The sequence below is a fragment of the Panthera pardus genome, unplaced genomic scaffold (genome assembly GCF_024362965.1).
Source record: "Panthera pardus isolate Hobbes unplaced genomic scaffold, ASM2436296v1 HiC_scaffold_11, whole genome shotgun sequence".
In the NCBI taxonomy this organism is placed as follows: Eukaryota; Metazoa; Chordata; class Mammalia; order Carnivora; family Felidae; genus Panthera; species Panthera pardus.
Window position 1 is genome coordinate 10,217,481 of NW_026526666.1, and position 20,087 is coordinate 10,237,567.

The 20,087-nt window shown below is 38.3% G+C and overlaps 1 protein-coding gene across 3 annotated transcripts in view; it reads right to left on the bottom strand.

Moving 5' to 3' along the window:
• MAGI3 (membrane associated guanylate kinase, WW and PDZ domain containing 3) overlaps positions 1–20,087 on the bottom strand; it is a 246,433-nt gene that overhangs the window by 61,309 nt on the left and 165,037 nt on the right. For all 3 annotated transcript variants that reach the window (XM_053891021.1, XM_019457884.2, XM_019457885.2), the window contains exons 4-6: positions 16,417–16,626; positions 10,005–10,179; positions 6,557–6,636 (exon numbers count right to left, since the gene is read on the bottom strand). In XM_053891021.1, the coding sequence (XP_053746996.1) occupies positions 6,557–6,636; positions 10,005–10,179; positions 16,417–16,626 (465 nt within the window). The remainder of the gene's footprint in view (positions 1–6,556; positions 6,637–10,004; positions 10,180–16,416; positions 16,627–20,087) is intronic.

Consider the following 20,087-nt stretch of genomic DNA (forward strand, 5'->3'; position numbering starts at 1 on the left):
GTTGTATTTTAGAAGAATTCGTAGCCCATGCAGCCAAAGGTTTTTGATCATGTAGCCTTATCAGCCAAACATGTCGAATGTACTTCCAAGATGTGTTTATTCATAAATATATATGTACTGCTCTAATATGTACATAATAAAGGGGCGCCTGGGTGGCTCAGTTGGTTAAGCGTCCAACTTCAGCACAGGTCATGATCTCACAGTTCATGGGTTCGAAACCCTGCATCGGGCTCTGTGCTGACAGCTCAGAACCTGGAGCCTGCTTCAGATTCTGTGTCTCCTTCTCTCTCTGCCCCTCCCCTGCTTGCACTCTGTCTCTTTCTCTCTCAAAAATAAATAAATATTAAAAAAAAATCTTTAAAAGATATGTACATAATAAAGCACATGAAAAACAAATTTAAAAAGGAGATGAAGACTAAATAAATAATCATTGTGATTTTATCTCAATGTGGCTTAAAAAAGCTCACATATGAAGTATATGAAGTATCAGCTCTGTTTACTTACTGGTCACTTGGGCTTGCATATTGGTATTATCTTCAACAGGCAGTATCTATGCGAAATCCTTAAGTCACATTTCAATTTTTATGAATTAAAAACTATATAACCTAGCTTACGTATCCACTTAACTGGGCACAAGTAACGTGTAAAACTTCACAGTGCCCTGACAACTTCTGCTATGTCCATTTTTCCCTCAAGACACTCTGGGTACTGTATGTAATAATCTACAGACAGAATGAGAAAGAATGCATTGCCAGTCTGTGTATAAAATAGTAGAGAAACTTATTTTTCCCCCCAGTAGGCGCATAATGAAAAAAAAGCTCTAACATTGTCCTCTTGTAGACCAATAGACAATCTGAGCACCACCATTTTGGAGAGCACTCGCGTTAACGATATATTGGAGGGGGAGATATAACTGGAGAAAAAGACCAAGAGTAATCCAAGTTTGTGGTGACTGGAAGGATGGAGGAAGGTATAAAATAAAAGAAAACATAGAAAAAGCATACGGATAGACAGCTATGTAAAAAAACCAACAGAGCAAAATGTTCATGGTAATATCTCAGTGGTGGGTAAATTACTGTAAAATTCTTGCCGTTTTTCTATACAGTGGAAAATTTTCATAATAATGTATTGGCAAAGTATTGAACAAAGAAAGAGGAGCAGGGATTGGAAACAATATAGGGAATACAGCAAGAGGTGAGGAAGGAGCAAATAGAACTCTGAACCTCTGGCCCAGATGATTATGAGCACGGTGCCTGTGACAGAAAGAGGGATGGGGTGACTTTAGGAGAAAGATGTTCAGTTAAGTTTTAAATATGTGTATTAGAGGGGTGCCTGGGTGGCTCAGTTGGTTAAGCGTCCGACTTTGGCCCAGGTCATGATCTCACGGTTCGTGGGTTTGAGCCCTGCATTGGGCTTTGTGATGACAGCTCAGAGCCTGGAGCCTGTTTCAGATTCTGTGTCTCCCTCTCTCTCTGCCCCTCCCCCACTCGCGCTCTGTCTCCATCTCAAAAATAAACATTAAAAAAAATTTTTAAATATGTTTATTAGAAGTGCTACTTAAGCAATTTTTAAAAAAAGTCTCAAATGCAGTAGGAAATACAGAAACAGAAGTCAAAACAGGACAATACTAGAGAGTCAATAAGGGGGCCAGCCAGCTATAGTAAATTAATGGTTAAGTCTATGAAAAGAAATACATTGTACAAGGGAAAAGAGAAAAAGGCATACAACTGCGCTGCAACAATCAGTGGGCAGGAAAAGGAAACGGAGACGAGCAATAGAGACATGCCCAAGAAGACTAAATACCGCATTTACGAGCTTTCAAAGGTAAAATTCTCTGGGATTATATATTCTAGTTTACCTTTACAGGAGATGATTTCACCATATGGAACTTACTGATGAAAGCCTTTAGACAAGGGAGGTACGTCATAAGAAATGATTTAGGGGCGCCTGGGTTGGCTCAGTTGGTTGAGCGTCCGACTTCAGCTCATGTCATGATCTCACAGTTTGTGAGATTGAGCCCCATGCCAGGCTCTGTGCTGACAGAGCCTGCTTGGGATTCTCTCTCTCTCCCTCTCTCTGTCCCTCCCCAGCTCATGCGCTTGCACCCGCTGTCTCGAGCTCTCTCTCTCAAACATTACAAAAATAAATAAAACAAATAATTTATATACAACAAAATACAGAGATCTTAAATGCTCAATTATAGAAGAGTTTTGGCAACTGCCATATGCCTTCCTAACTACTGCCCCAAACAAGGTGGAGAATATATTCATTACTCCAGAGAATTATTTCAATTCACCCACTTCCCGGTTCCCCACCTCATTTTCCAACTTCTTGCAGCAAAGATGAGTCTGCCTGTTCTCAGACTTTAATTAATGGATAATTGAGTACCCGTTCTTTTGTTCTGGCTTATTCTATTCAACGTTTCTGAGATTGATCCATGTTGTTGAGTGTTATCAACAGTTTTTTCTTTTTATTGATGAGTAGTATTTCACTGCATGAATATACCAAAAATTCTTTAACCATTCTTCTGTTGATGGATATTTGGGATGTTTCCAGGTCTGTGTTATTATGAATAAGGCTGTCGTGATCATTCAGGTGAAGTCTTTTTGGGAACATATGTTTTTCATTTCTCTTGAGACAATGCCCTATGGGCAACTGCCAAAAGTTCTCCAAAGTGTTCACATAATTTTACATCCCTACCAACTAGTGAAAGTTCCAGGTGCTCTACAATCTCACCAATCTTTGGTACCCTTCAGTGTATTGGGCTCTAGCCCTTCCAGGGTGTGAATGGCCTCTCACTGTAGCGATGACTAATGATGATAAGCACCTTTTCATGTCCTTATTGTCTATTCTCTTGTCTACTTTGGTCAAGTGTCCAAGTTCTTTGGCCATTTTAAAAAAACCTTATTGAGGTACAGTTTGCATATTATAAAATTAATCTGTTTTGAATATTCAATTCAATGAGTTTTAATAATTAACTGAGTTGTGAAACCATCACCATAATTCAGTTTAAGAAGATTTCCATCACCCCAGTAAGATCCCTCATGCTGGGGGTGCCTGGGTGGCTCAGTAGGTTAAGTATCTGACTCTTTATTTTGGCTCAGGTCACGATCTCACGGTTCATGAGATTGAGCCCCGTGTCAGGCTCTGTGTTGACAGTGTGGAGGCTGCTTGGGATTCTTTCTCTCTTCCTCTGCGCCTCCCCCGCTCACACTCTCTCTCAAAATAAACATTTACAAAGAGGGAAAAAAAAGATCCCTCATACTCTTAATCTCTTAATCCCTTAATCTCTATTCCCATCCTCACTGCTGGGCAACCACCAGTAATCTTTCTGCCTCTATAGCTTTGCTTATTCCAGACATTTCATATAAATGGAATCATGCAGTAGTTGGTCTTTTGTATCTAGTTTCTGTCACCCAGAATAACATTTTGAGGTTTGCTCATGTTGTAGTATGTATATGATTTCGTTCCTTTTTATTGCCGAATAGTATTCTATTACATGATTACACCAGATTTTATCTATCCATTCATTGGCTGATGGACATGTGAATTGTTTCCTCTTTTGGGCTTTTATGAATAATGCTTCTCTGAATATTTACAGGCAAGTCTTTGTGGGCATATGTTTTCATTCCTTTTGGGTAGGTACCTAGAAGTGGAATTGTGAGGAGATATGGTAAATTTATATTTAATATTTTAAGAAACTGCCAAACTGCTTTCCAAAGCAGTTGTACCATTTTACATCTGCCCAGCACCTTATAAGGGTTACCATTTCTTCTCATCCTCACCACCGTTTGTTATTATCTGTTTTTTTTCTGATTATAGTCATTCTAGTGGATAAAGTGGTATATCACTGTGGTTTTAATTTGCATCTCCCTAATGACTAATGATGTTAAGTATATTTCCTAGTGGTTATTGGACATTTGTGTATCTTCTTTGGTGAAATGCCTATTTAAACATTTTGCTCATTTTAAGGGTTCCTGGGTGGCTCAGTTGGTTAAGCATTTGGACTTCGGCTGAGGTCCATGATTTCGTGGTTCGTGGGTTTGAGCCCCATGTCGGGCTCTGACAGCTCAGACCCTGGAGCCTGCTTTGGATTCTGTATCTCCTCTCTCTCTGCCCCTCCCCCATTTGTGCTCTATCAAAAAAAAATTTTTTTAAATAATTTAAAAAAATTAGTATTTTGCTCATTTTAAATTTTAGGTTTTTGTCTTATTAATGAGTTTTAACTGTTCTTTATAGATTCAGGATACAATTCCTTTGTCAGATACATATTGCAAAACCTGGGGCTTTGACTATTCATTTTCTTAATGGTGTCTTTTGATGAATAAAAATTTAAAATTTTTATTAAGTCCTATTTATCAAGTTTTACTTTTTTTCTTTTTTTAAGTAGGCACCATACCCAGCATGAAGCCCAACACAGGGCCTGAACTCATGACACTACGATCAAAACCAGAGTTGAGATCAAGAGCTGGACATTTAACTGACTGAGCCACCCATGTGTCCCTCAAGTTCTTCTTTTATGGCTCATGTTTTTTGTGGTCTGCATAAGAAATCTTTGCTAATCCCAAAGTTATGAAAATATTCTCCTAAATTTTCCTCTAAAAGCTTCATGGTTCTAGCTTTTATGATTGGGTCTTTGATTCATCTGAAAGTAATTTTTGTGTATGGAGTCAGGTATAGTTGAAGTTCATTTTTCCTCATGAATATACAGTTTTCCCAGCACCACTTGATAAAGATCCTCCTCTTATATTGAATTGATTGGCACCTGGGATGCAGTTTAAGTGATCACATATTGTGCATCTATTTTTGGATGCTCTGCTCTGTTCCAATGGTCTGCTTGTCTATCCTATGTCAATACCACACAGCCTTGATTATTGAGCTTTACACTAACTCTTCAAATCTGGTAGCCTACGTCCCTTACCTCTGCCCTTTTTAAGACTATTTGGCTAACTGGGGCCTTGTATTTTTATATGTATTTTAGAACTGGCCTGTCAATTTAAGACAGACTTACAGGATTTTTATTGGGATTGTATGGAATCAAGATACCAATTTAGGGAAAACGAACATCATTAACAATACTGTGTCATTCAATCTATGAACACAGTGTATCTCCTTAATTATTTAAGTCTTCATTAAGTTCTTGCAGGGATGTTTTGTAGTTTTCAGTTTATCTCGTGCGTCTTTCAGTAGGTCTGTACATCTTTAGTAGATTTGCTCCAAGGTAATTTTTCTTTATATCACTGCAAACAATTTTAAAATAATTCCATTTTCCAATTGGTTGTTCCTAGAAAAACTTTTAATATTGCAATCATGCTGAATGAAATGTGTAACTTTTTTTTTTAATAGATTGGAGTTCAATCTATAGGAAGACTATCTGAACCTCATTCTTAGCCATTCATCTTTTTTTTAATATTTATTTATTTATGAAGGAGAGAGAGATAGAGCATGAGCAGGGGAGGGGCAGAGAGAAGAGAGAGACACAGAATCTGAAACAGGTTCCAGGCTCTGAGCTGTCAGCACAGAGCCTAACACAGGGCTCGAACCCATGAGCCATGAGATCATGACCTGAGCCCAAGTCAGATGCTTAACTGACTGAGCCACCCAGGCACCCCAGAGCCCTTTATTTTTTTAACCAAGGTAAATAATTTCTGATGCAGTGATACAAAATGAATGCAAATTTTATTCATCCTCACTCTATATTCAAGAAGGGACAGCAAACAATTTTGGTTGGGGTAAATTCTATATCTATGTATAAGACTAGACTATTAGACACTGTGTGATACACATAAGACAGGCAAGCATTATTATCTAAGAATTCTTAGAGAAATTTTTCTACTAAGCAGTAAAAATTGTGTGTGGGCAGGAGTGGCAGGTTGGGGTACGTTAGAGACTTTCATTGAGTTGCTACTGACAGTCTAAATGAAAGATTAGCCGAGGTACGTGGGTGGCTCAGTCGGTTAAGCATCTGACTTCAGCTCAGGTTTCCTAAGTTCGAGCCCCACATCAGGCCCTGTGCTGACAGCTTGGAGACTGGAGCCTGCTTCTGATTCTGTGTCTCCCTCTCTCTGCCCCTCCCCTGCTCATGCTCTCTCTCAAAAAAATAAACATTAAAAAAAAAAATTAAAAAACTGAATGAAAGAGTAGCCATAAATAATAGCATATCTGTCCTAGTGATACTAAATTAAATATATTTTTGAAGGTTCAACAGCCATGATGAAGCTACCCTGTGGTGGAGAATGTACCTAACTTATGAAAATACTTGTTTAGAAATTTTAAAATTTGTCTTTAAAACAAATGTAAAACAAAGGGCAATGTATTTTTATTAAGACTTTCAAAAAAGATTTCACTGTATAATCCTCAAAAAGAGAGAAATAAAGTCTCTCATAAAATTAGATGCAATGACATAATTATCAGGGTCAGCTGAGTACAATATCCACCCATTGGTTATGTGCTTCTGCACATTATGGTTTTTAGGGTTTTGGAAAAGTCACTAAGCAAGAAGAACAACGCGGGATTAAGAGGATAAGTACAGTATAAAAGATTTCTGAATCTCTACCTCCATCTTCACAGTCTTCAGGGGCTTTGGCTTTCTTACAAAGACGAGGATCCAACCAGGTGGTTGTCTTGGTATTGTGGCTGCAGAATAAAGATTTCAGTTAGAAACAGCAAAATAAAGAGGGAGAAAAGTATTTCAAAAGCAAAGATCAAAAGTGACTAAAAGGTATGATGTTTGCACATTTATCTCTGCCAGGCTCTGTTTGTACACCTCGGATTCGATAATCCTACTTTCTCAGTCTGCTACTTTGAAATTGCCATAAAGGGAAGGTAATGCCAGTGGTACTAATTTGAGAAAGACGACTGTAGGGAAGGGGTGAAATTCCAAGTACAGGCTAACAGATGCTTATTTAAGCAGTCAGAAATGTTTCAAAGGGTGGGGACATAGCCCCATACTGTGCATTATCCAGTCGAAAAAGCTGCACTAAAACCCTTGTTTGGTGCTGGCTGAATTCCTCCCTCCCTCCCTTCAAAAAAACACTGTATTTCTTGAGTACCTGTGATGTGTGGGCATTGTGCTGAGAGCTGGGAAGATAGTGATGAACAGACAGATTCGTTGCCCTCAAAAGGGCTCTTTAAAATAAGAGTTTAGCAAAATTAAAAGTTTCTAAGCGTCTTTCTGCAACATGCAAGTAAAAATGATGGGTATAGTTAGTTAAACTCTACTCTACAAAACAAAGTTTTCATCGGTATGGACATACGCTGAATAGAGAAAAGAAAGCAGGAACCAAAAGACTCCCCCCATCTATCCCTCACACACATTCCTTTTTAGAAAGCAGGCCACAGACGCTTTCCAAGAGCAATGCCACCATTCAGCAGATACTAATTCTAAACCCAAACCATCGCACTGCTGTGTAGACAAACAGTGTTATAGTTTAAACATCTGAAATAGGTGGATATTAAAGAAAGAAATAACTGGAGGAAATTATACGGGAAGACAACAAAATGTAAATTGAAGTTATTATCAAAGTAGTATGAGAATATCATTCCTTGATGTCTTTATAATGAGACAAACTCCCTAATCTGTATGTTAATTACTCAGGAAATTAAGCCAACGGTTTCAGGGAATTAATCATATCTTCTATGCCTTTCCTAACTCCTGAGCTAACCAGGGCTGTGTGCAACCCCTTCTTACACATTGCCAGGTATGATACCAGCTGGTAGACTGTGGTAGAAACACTTGGGTGTGCTGAATAATGGATAATCGAATCAGAGAAACTGGGGTTGTTTCTAGAAAGATTGTGTTACCCATTCTGTCAAAGAGATAATTTCTCCACACTCAAGTCAGTTAAATAGATTTTAGTAACATGAAAAGGATCAGGACTCCAAAGAGGCTTAGCAACATGTAGATTGTTAGGAAAAAAAAAATCATGCATGTATCTTGCTAGACCAAATTCACAACTGTTACTTGAGAAAAGCTTAACACTTTGGTTCCAGGGACCCCAAATGTTTATTGCTAAGTTAGCAAATGTAGGCAATCTCCTAGGACTTTACCCAGTATTTCCCAAGATGAAGAAATGCCTGTAGGAGCTATCCCTAAAACATGACAGCTAAAAGCTACAGACCTAGATTAATATTCTTTTCTTACAGATGCATGATTTAATAGCAGCAGTAAGATCAAATACATTAGCTATAGCAAACAAAAGAGCTTTGGGTAGCAGCAAATATTTGGCTATCTTGCAGTTATGAACCCTTTATCAGATATGTGATTTGCAAATATTTTCTCGTATCCTGCAGGTTGCTTTTTCACTCGTTGATTGCTTCCCTTTGCTGCATAGTTTTTAAGTTTGACGAAGTCCCATTCGTCTACTTCTGCTTTTGTTGTCTGCAGTTTTTGTGTCATATCCAAGAGGTCCTTGCCAAAGTCAATGCCATGAAACCTTGCCCCTGTGTCTTCTAGGAGTTTTACGGTTTCAGGTCTTATACTTAGGTCTTTAATGTATTTTAATAATATTCAACCATAAAGGCATTTCTTTTATAAATTCTCTCCCCTCTCTGTAATCTACTACTTTATACCCGTTTGCAGGATAAAGGACTGTCAGATTCAAGGTCTCATACGTTGCTTCTAAAGATACTCTAGCCTCTTCTAATGACTCTACAACTTACTTGGGGATTTATTTCTAAAATCATAATGAAAGTCCAAAGTTTAAATTACCCTTGAAAAACCCCTTAAATTATCCACAGAGAAGAATATACCGGATTTTTTCTATTCTGCATAATCCTTGTCATTAACGTTTATGTAAGTGTATAATGTAAGTAATAATGTACCATATATGGTAAAAACAATACAATACACACAAAATCTACATGTTTTAAATACTAAAATCCCCTTGGTAAAGCAAGATGCTCACTCTATGGGAAGGATGTGGAATTTGGGACCAAATGAAGAAACAGATTCAAGTCTCCCACTCCTAATTCATTTTTAAGTATATGTTTCTTGACTGCAGTGTCCAGCCCTCAATATTTTAACTGTTATTTAACTGTTATACTCTATAACTTCACTGCATTCATATTCTACCTCTGGGCAAATTATTTTAAAGATGAGAATGACAGCTGCGTTAGAACATAAAAATGCTTCACAATGAAACTTCCAAAAAATCATTTATTCATATTGATGATATAAAAATCATTTATTATATTATTCTCTGGTCTAAACCATATAAAATTTTAGGTTTATCAAATACATGTGGTTCTATATCTCTATAAATATATTTATATTAATAGTGCTTTCTCATAAATTAGGTTTTATCAATTTATATTGTACCAATTAGTCTGAGGATCAGTGATGGTTCCCTCCTATATTATTCAACTACACTGCTTGAATACATCTAGAACTGAAAATATTAAGCTCAGATAATAAATATGTCCTCCCTCCAGATGATGGTAATTCTTGAAATGCTCATTAAGTTAAGTTAGCCAATCTACCAAAAGTTTAAAAAAACAGCCAGGCAAAATACTCTTCATTCCTACATTTTTCATTATTCATGACAAACCTGTTTTTAATCCTCTTGTTTTTAAAAAACCAGAAGTCAAATACACTATTCCTTTATCCAAGTCAAATAAAAATGAAATATCATCCAGGGAAATCATCAGATTTATGATCAACTGTTACTTGTATGAAAAAATATATATATTTTTAATGTTTATTTATTTTTGAGAGAGACAGAGCAGAAGTTGGGAGGGGCAGACAGAGAAGGAGACACAGAGTCTGAAGCGGGCTCCAGGCTCCAAGCTGTCAGCACAGAGCCCAGTAGGGGGCCTGAACTCACAAACCGGGAGATCATGATCTGAGCTGAAGTCAGATGCTCAACTGGCTGAACCACCCAGGTGCCCCAATCTTTTTAAAGAAATATAAAAGAAATGGAAGCCTTGTGAAATGAGAATTTAAAAATGTTAAGACAAGCCTCACAGTGACGGGCGTGTTAGAAGAGATACAGACATTTGCTTACTCAATGAAGTAGATCATCCCCGTGTCGGTGTAGGCCATTTCCCAGTTTTTGGGCAGTGGTTCCAGGTTCTCATCTCTCATCATATAATTTCTGAAGTCCATGGAGCTATTTGTTTGGTTATAACTCGGGACAGTCTTCATCCAATCAGAGGACTCAGAATGCCTCTCTCTGTTTTCTGCCATTCAAAACAGAACAGTGTGCAAAGTCGGTAAAGTTACATTCTCTTCAGACAGCTCTCTGCACTTCTAACAAAATGCCAGACATTCACTGCAAATTTCCTTGTATAATATGTCCACGTTTGGCTGTAAAATTTTTGAAGTGACAAACATACTAAATTTTTTTCATTTGCTAAGTGACATTAACCCAGGATAGCATCTCTGATGTCGTCTGGGAAAGAAGCAAAAAATAACACTGGAATCAATTCAGTACATAGTGAATACATATCTGTCACAGTACTACCAGCGACAGCAGCTGCAGTGGCTCTTACGCTGTCCTTTTATAATTCCAGGCTCTAGTTTAACTCATAATCTTCACAGCAACCCTGTTTATTATTTACTAATTCTAATAATTTATCAATATAATATTAATTATATTTATTATACTATTTATCCCTCCTATTCTGTTTTACAGATTATAGATGAGGACACTAAGGCACAGTGAGGTTTTAGTCAAGGTCAAGCAGCTAATGATAGCAAAGTTGGGTTTCACAGCAATAGCACTGCTAGGAATTTACCCAAGGGATACAGGAGTGCTGATGCATAGGGGCACTTGTACCCCAATGTTTATAGCAGCACTCTCAACAATAGCCAAATTATGGAAAGAGCCTAAATGTCCATCAACTGATGAATGGAGAAAGAAATTGTGGTTTATATACACAATGGAGTACTACGTGGTAATGAGAAAGAATGAAATATGGCCTCTTGTAGCAATGTGGATGGAACTGGAGAGTGTGATGCTAAGTGAAATAAGCCATACAGAGAAAGACAGATACCATATGTTTTCACTCTTAGGTGGATCCTGAGAAACTTAACAGAAACCGTGGGGGAGGGGAAGAAAAAAAAAAAAAAAGAGGTTAGAGTGGGAGAGAGCCAAAGCATAAGCGACTCTTAAAAACTGAGAACAAACTGAGGGTTGATGGGGGGTGGGAGGGAGGGGAGGGTGGGTGATGGGTATTCAGGAGGGCACCTGTTGGGATGAGCACTGGGTGTTGCATGGAAACCAATTTGACAATAAATTTCATATATTGAAAAAAAAAAAAAAGAAAAGTATTTGACAAACTGCAAAAACAAAAACAAAGTTGGGTTTCAAATCTAAGTGGTTCACACTCTTAACTGCTATACCAATCTGTCTCGTACACATTTAACACAGGTCTTTAAAATGATACTAGTTTTTTTTTTTTTTTTTAATTACACTCAACAGACTTCCTATTGCCAAATGTAATTCTGTTGGTAATATTAAAGTCCTTTTAGTGTCCCGGAGTCCATAACGTAAGTAAGAATAAAATTTGGTTACTGTCTAGGGAATTCACAATTCATGCACTTAAACCTCATTTTTAGACTTATGAGATAACAACTCCAAACTGCAGGCAATGCCTTGGAATCAAGAATCTTAGAAGAGCCTTTAGGTATCATTACATATAGTACTTCTACTCCAACTGTCCTTTATCCAAACGAGTTCTACAATCGATTAATACTACCTACTACCTTTCACTGTCCCTCGTCGTATCTTCATTGCCCTACTCATGTAACTGAAATTCCATGATCAAGCATGATAATCACTCCCTTGCAAACAAACACTACTACTGATTCCTTTGCCTCAACCTTACTTCATCATACGTGCCCAGCTGAACAATAATAACTCTGCTTACATCTTTCCCCCTGCTCTACAGCAGCACATGTAGCTGAATACAGGCAACACTAACTAGTTCACTTTTGATTTATGACCACTAAGCTCAAGAGGGCATTTAACGATGTACGATAATCACAGGAAATTTTAGTCCATTCACTCTGCCACTCTCCCAGATAACCATTTCATACCTTCCTTCTCCTTAAATCTACCATTACTTCTCCCTTATCCCTAATCTCATTTGGATGACTTTGTTTCCTGCACACAGCTAAATCCAATGATCAATTTTCAGTGACCATCTTACGTGAGCTATCAGTGGCATCTGAGAGTTTATCATTCTCTTTCCCTGGCTTCCAGAACACTCTACCCTCCTGGTGTGCTTTCTAGCTCACTGGCTTTTCTCAGTCTCCCCGAGCTCCATGTATTAGAGGCCTTCTCAGGGTTCAGTCTTTGGACCTTTTCTCTTCTCTTTCTATATACTTACTCTCTTGTGGATCTCATTCAGTGTCATTACTCTGCAATGACAGCTCTACACGCCGTATGCTGATGATGTCCACATATGCATCTTCAGACCAGCCATAGACCTTTAAATCCAACTTCAAACATGACATTTCCATCTGGCTGTCTAGTGAGCATCTCAAGCTCAAATACCCCAGTGTGAGCCCCTAACACCCTTTGCCAACCCAAACTGACTCCTCTTTAAATCTACCTCATCTCAATAAATGCAGCTCCATTCTTCCAGATATTCCATCTAAAACCCATGAAATGATCTTTGTTCTCTTGGGCCTCATATCCAGTCTGTCGGCAAATGTTACTCATTTGTAAGTGGCTCAGACCACTTCCTACCTGTCATGCTTTAATCAGGTCCAAACCAATATTTCTCACTTAAATTACAACCTCTTAACTAGCATCGCTGTTCATGCCCATGCCCTCCTACTGCCTGTTTTCTTTAATTTAATTTAATTCTATTTTATTTCATTTCTTTAGAGGGTGAGAGCAGGGGAGGGGCAGAGGGAGTGGGAGAGAGTGAATCCCAAGCAGGCTCCCTGCTCAGTGTGGAGTCTGACGCAGGGCTTGCTCTCACAACCGTGAGATCATGACCTGGGCCAAAATCAAAAGTCAGACACTTAAGCAACTGAGCCACCCAGACGCATCATCCTACTGCCTATTTTCAATGTGAAGCAAGAATGAGTTTATTAAAATCTGTTTTATCCAGTTCTGCTTCTACTCAAATCCCTAAGTGGTTTCTCATCTCAAAATAAAAAGCAAATTATTTTTTTAAAAAAGCCAAATTCTTCCAACGACCTATAAGATCCTATGTAATACCCGTTTCCACATCCCCCAATCATTATCTGACTGACTTCACTGCTTATTATTTTATTCCCTTCCATTACTCTCATCCAACACATATAATGCATTGTCCACACTGTATCCAACTATATTGGTCTTCTTGCCTTTGTCGGAATATTCCAGGTATACTCCCACCTCAGGGCATTTGTATTAAGAATTCCCTCTGGCTGGGATGTTTTTCTCCCAGGTATTTTGAGCTTACACCCCCACTTCTTTCAAAGTCCTCTTCTCAGTGAGATCTTTTCTGCCGCTCTATTTAAAACCACAAACTTTGGTCACCACTATCTTTTATCCTTTTCCCCCTCTGCTTTTTCTCTTTAGCACTCTCTAATATATGCTATTCATCTATGTTGGATAATTCTGTCTCTTCCCACTAGAAGGCAAAGGTCATAAAGACAGGGGCTTTTGTCTGTTTTGTTCGGTATTTTATTTCTAGCTGTTAGAAAAATGCCTAGCACTTAGCCTAGCAGGTGCTTAATAAATATTTGTTGAATGCATAGTTTTAATAAAACACAGGATTCATTCTCCAGGCAAAAAAAAAAAGTGACAGAAATTAAAACTCATTCAATGTGGAAATCAATCTGAAAGAGAGTTACATTCCTGGGATAGAAGTATTTTGCAGAAAAGCTCTAATACTTTTCTGATTATGGTTCAAAATGACTGTAAAGGAGTTTGCTTAATAGCCAATGACTTGAAAATACTGTTCATATAGTAAACACCTTAGAAAAAAAATGTTAGCATTATTACATAACATATGTCATCCTACGTGGGTATATCAGCATTCTTACATTAATTCTTCAGCAATATATAAAATAATATACAACATTGTTGGGGGGGGGCGCCGAGGTGGCTCAGTCGGTTGAACGTCTGACTCGATTTCAGATCAGGTCAGGATCTCACGCGGTTCACAAGATCGAGCCCCATGTCCCGTTCTGCATTGACACTGCAGCGCCTGCTTGGGATTCTCTCCCTCTCCCTCTCTCTATGCCCCTTCCCCATTTGTGCTAAGTAAATAAATAAACTTTAAAATAAGTTAAACAAAATAATGTACATATTGGTATACACAAATAAGTCTTTACCTATTCTCTCCCTACTTACCTCCCCTCAAAGTGTCAATTTTTTAAGGCAGGAGTTCTAGTTCCCAATCGCAACACACAAATGCACATTTCCGCAACTTTCACTAAGTGAACAACTACGGTTAGTATTAATTCAGAAAAGACCAAGGCTTTTTCGTCATGACTTTTATTGTTTTTTCATTAAAATATTCTGAATATTTTCTCTTACAAAGAAGTGTATAATCCAGGGGAAGTGTCCTATGGTATCCACATGCAAATGGTAGTATACAAACTGCCTCCCTCTCTTGGATATACTCCCTTTATTTACTATTAAAAAAATTTTTTTTTCTAATGTCTTTTTATTTTTGAAGGAGAGAGAGAGCATGAGCGGGGAGGGTCGGAGAGAGGGAGACACAGGATCCGAAGCAGGCTCCAGACTGAGCTGTCAGCACAGAGCCTGCTGCAGGGCTCGAACCCACAGACCATGAGATCATAACCTGAGCCGAAGTCAGACACTTAACTGACCGAGCCACCCAAGCGCCCCAAACATGACCATCAAAAAGTTAGTAACATCTGGTTTAACAACTGGCTTCCATGACAAGCATAAAACGATGGAGGTTACAGACAGCCTTCTCTCTAGAGGAACTGCAGTGGTCACCAAAAGGCTCTTCATTAGAAGTAAAAACAGGGGGCGCCTGGGTGGCTCAGTCAGTTAAGTGTTCCACTTCGGCTCAGGTCACAATCTCGTGAGTTCGAGCCCTGCATCGGGCTCTGTGCTGACAGCTCAGAGCCTGGAGCCTGCTTCGGATTCTGTCTCCTTCTCTCTCCGCCCCTCTGTGTCTCCTTCTCTCTCCGCCCCTCCCCAACTTGTGCTCTGTCTCTCTGTGTCTCTCAAAAAATAAATAAACGTAAAGGAGTAAAAACAGAACATTTCTCCCCCTCAAATTAAGAACACAGAAGTTCCTATATTGGGACAGGTTCATGGTCTCTAATCCCAGTCTCAAACATTTAAAAATGTTAACAGACTTAATTTTGTGGGAGAGCAAAGCTCCCCTTAGAGTATGAGGAGTTCCCTTAACATCCACTAAAGAATTAGACATGAATTCACCTAAATCTTTTTAGACCTGTTTTCAGTCTCTACACCCAAATATACTGGGGTCATTAATGTCAAACAGATTATGTGGCATAACTATGTGAGATGTTAGGACAATAAAACAGAACTCACACTCTGGAGGACACAAATGAATATATTAAGACAGTCAATACAATGTATGCAGCAAATTTTAGTAGATGATGAGGAAAAACATCAGAGGCTTTGGGAAAATAATATGGTAATGGGTTCTGCAAATTTGGGGATGTGATCAAATTCATTCATTTACTGGGTATCAATAAAATACTTTTTTAGTTCCTACTTTGTGCCAGGCACGGTTTATGGTGCAAGGGATACAACAATGATGCATGCAAAACTTCCAGCCCTTATGAAGTTCATATTCTAGTGTTGTGAATAAAAATATTATAATAAATAGCACTAAAATTAGTTCTGCTGTAATTCTGTGGCTTCCCACTTCTACTCTCAATTAGCAGGGTAAGAATCTCCTAAGCAACCACATTAGTTAGGGGTGCTCAAAAGATTCTCCACCACTAAATTTCTGTTGGTTTTGCATTTAATGAGAAATAAGAGAGTCAGGTTTGGAAATTTTCTTTGGGTGATTAAGAATTTAAATTCAACATATTGCTAACAAATATTTCAGGTAATTTTTACTGGCATGTTTCTGACCCCCTGCATTTTTAGTTGAAGGCTCGGTCTTAAAACTACATTTTGTTCATATCCTGTCGAATAGGACTCACGCCAACCCGATTCCCATATCTTGGAGCCTCAAATATTTCGAGTCGCAGGGTAATGGCATATCACGTTATTAGTAATGACAGCTTATTATTGACTTATCCAAACTTCCACTTGGTACAACTCATTTCAGCCTATGAGATGGCTGCCAGAGATACACTGTGTTCCATGTACAACCTTTTAGAAAAAAATTAGAATCGCAGACTTTGCGATAGATTTTACTACACAGACTTTGCGATAGATTTTACTACTTCTAATTCAGTGTCACGTTATAGTCAATACGGAAGATCAGTTAGAAGTGACTCATCTATTTACAAACCCGCATTTCCGCTGCCATTAATAGCTTCCTTGTCCTCATCTTCTTCCTCTTCAGGAAGAGAGCTGTCCATTCTCTCCATCTTGCTGACAGATGTGGTTCGCTTTCTTTGGGATTCTGTGTCAAACTCATTATCAAAGAGGACCTGATCAACTGGATCTGGCTGGAAAGGGCTGGGTTCTGCTGGAGGTTTGGGAGTTCCATAGAAGTTTCCTGAAATGGACAAAGTAATAGCAGCTGAAAGAACTGATGTTGAATTGAGAGTCAGAACAATATGACCCAGCATATGTCTCTGCCCTGATATCTCATACTGAGGCTTCTAATTGATCACCATTGGCCAAAAGGAAGCCAAAACACTTCTTCTTAGGAGTGGAGGAGGGAGAAAGAACAGAAAGAACTAATTTTTCAAGAGCCTTTACCATGTATTTTCTAACATTATCTAACTTAAAGAAAAAAAAATGTTTAATGTTATTTTTGAGACAGTGAGAGAGAGGGAGAGAGAGCACGAGCAAAGGAGGGGCAGAGGAAGAGGGAGACATAGAATCTGAAACAGGGGCCAGGCTCTGAGCTGTCAGCACAGAACCTGACATGAGACCCGAACTCACGAACCACGAGATTTTGACCTGAGCCCAAGTCAGACACTTAACCGACTGAGCCACCCAGGCACCCCTAACATTATCTAACTTTTTAATACTGTTTGTACTAAGGATAGGAAGTTGACTTCATGTACATAGTTTATTTATTCCTACAGGGCTGGCTTTGCATGGGATCTAAATTAGAGCCTCGTTTGTGAATTTAAATGCATCAATGCTCTTGTGTAAGACTAATTGGCATAAGAAGTGGGAGTAAAGGAAGAGAAAACTAACTCAAATAATTTTGTTCTGATGTGCAACATAATGAACTATTTTGGTAAAACGAGGAAATATGTGGGTAAAGGATAAAGCTGAGAACTAACCAGTGTGTGTTGAAATGTAGGCTGTTTATGTAAAAGTAATTTTTAGGTTCTCTGAGCATTCTAATTATATTATTTTATTCGACAATTTATTGAACAGAGACATTATTAGCATAATTCAATATTGGCTTACTCTCAGGAAAGAAAGAAATACTTTAATATTCTAAGTCTTGAGGATCAGGAATTTTTGCAGTAAAAATAAATGTTCCAGAGTAGAATGAAAACAATTGAGTATCTTAATTTGTCATGCAATTCCCAGTAGGCGGGCAAATACAATGGAAAACCACTCAAAAGGTCTAGCTACGTGAATAGTTTGTGGCTCCTGCCAGTTTTGACCTTTTATCAGCCACCATGCCAATGCTCTAGGAAGATAAATATGGTTAGGGAATAAAATACTCACTATATATATTTTAAACATCACATCTTCTAATCAAATTCCTGGGCTCTTAAGCAGGCAATTATTATTATTTTTTTAGTTTTTAAAAAATGTTTATTTATTATTGAGAGACAGAGAGAAACAAAGCATGAGCATGGGAGGGGCAGAGAGAGGGGGAGACACAGAATTCAAAGCAGGCTCCAGGCTCTGAGCTGTCAGCACAGAGTTCGATGCAGGACTCAAGCCCACAAACCACGAGATCATGACCTGAGTTGAAGTTGGACACTTAACCAACTGAGCCAGCCAGGCGTTCTTTAAGCAGGCAATCATGACACTCATCACATAGAGTAAATGAATGGGGTATATAATGAATTATTTGTCCCAGATGAAAAAAGCATAGGTTGTTCACCATAAAACTGAGGCAAATCTACAAATAAGTTCACCTTCAGTAGTGTGTGCCTTGAGGAGAAAGCATTAAGATAAATTCTTTGGAAATCTGACTTAGAGTGGTAATTGTCATTAAAATATTCAAGACAAAACAATGAAATCAAACCAAAACACTTATCAACTACCTCTTATCTCTCCCACTCAATAAGTCCCTTGCTTCCCAATCCATGTTTGAAATGGAGTTATTCCTATCATGTAGATGGATGCAAAGATTCGTATTAAAAGGCTCAGAGGAGGTCTCTGCGAACTTTCTGGGCCACGAGTAATAAAGCAAAGACTCAACGAAGAGGCCAGCTCACACTTCTCTGGGGCAGGGGGCACAGAAACATCCCAAAGAGAGGTCTGGTGGAGGAGAAGGAGGATGCCCCAGGATTTCAATTTCTCCTGCACTGTGTCCCCCAATCATGCTGCCCAGGAATTTGGACATGCCGTGGCAAAAATCAAATGTCCACTTCTCTAAGGACGGTAGTTGTAGTAAAAATGCTAGACACACATGTTACTGTGTAGACTTAGTAATTACTACCCCACTCGAGGAAGTTTAACTGTCTTCCTGGGTGAAATCAGACAAATTTGCAATATTGAGATTGCTACCCATGATCATGAAGATTTTAGGACTTCATAATAAATTCTGGCAGTTTCCTTATTTAAACGTGATTATTGGGCTTAGATTAAAAAAGAAAACTAGGGTTGCTCATAAGGAAATTAGATCTATTTTTCTTGAGTGGTTGGTAAATAGCAAGATTTCAGATACAGCAAGGCATAAAAATGACACAGTTTGTGAGTCCTTCTATATTATTATCAGAAAAAGGTTTTCAGCTTTTTGAAGCTGTTTTGGAAGGCTTCCGCCCCCCCTCTTTTTTCTTTCCTGAAGGTTTTTTAAAATTTTTCAAATGGAATTATCAACTATTAAATATTTTAAATACACACAAAAAACACAGACAAGTGTATTAGAAGCATCCTTATTTACTTAACTTTCCTTTCAGGTCAGATTCCTTTCAGGTCTCCCTTTTATCCCTCTTTAAGGACTTGCATATATGGTCACATATTCAATTAAAGCCCTAACTTCCTGTCTCGGTCCTTCCCGTGCTCTCCTTGAGCTGTCCTGAAGTTGGTATGTGTCATTCCCCTGCACACTATGTACAACCAGGATGCATGTACATGCACACATAATATATAGATACCAGTTTTTGTGAAAGCTTCATAAAGGTTTTTGTCACATTTCATATCTTTTTAAAAATAAATGGTATACTGTATGTATTCTTTTGCATCTTTCTTTTTATACAATTATATTTCTAGGACTTATTCGTGTTCATACATGTAGATTCAAGTCTATTTAACTGCTGTATAATTAGTCCATTTTCATGAAAAATTAAAGCGCACCTCATTAACTCCCCTACTCAAACAGAGTTGTTTCCATTCTCTCACTGTTTCAAATTAATGCTGTAATGACCATTCCGGCATGCGACTACTTACACACAGAGGTAAGGATTTCTCTAGTGTAGGCATCCAAAGAGGGAACTGCTGGGTTCAGAGTTAAGTGCATCTTCAAATTTACCAGCTATTACCAAGATGCTCCCCAAAAGGGGACTGTATCATTTTATACTCTTGCCAGCAGTATATGCGAGTTTCCACTTCCCACAATTATCAGACTTCAAGATTTTTGTCAATCTGATGGGTGTGAAATGGAGCATTTCAATTTGCATTTCCTTTGAATTCAGCACACAGCAATTAATAATATGTAATATGCCACACTGCCAGATCCCATGTTGTTATACTTAACAGAGGGAAATAAAGAAGAATGTCTTTGTGATGTAAGGGTGGAGAAGGACTTCTTTTTTTTTTTTCATGTTTATTTATTTTGAGAGAGAGAGAGTGCACGTGTGAGCAAGCACGGGGGAG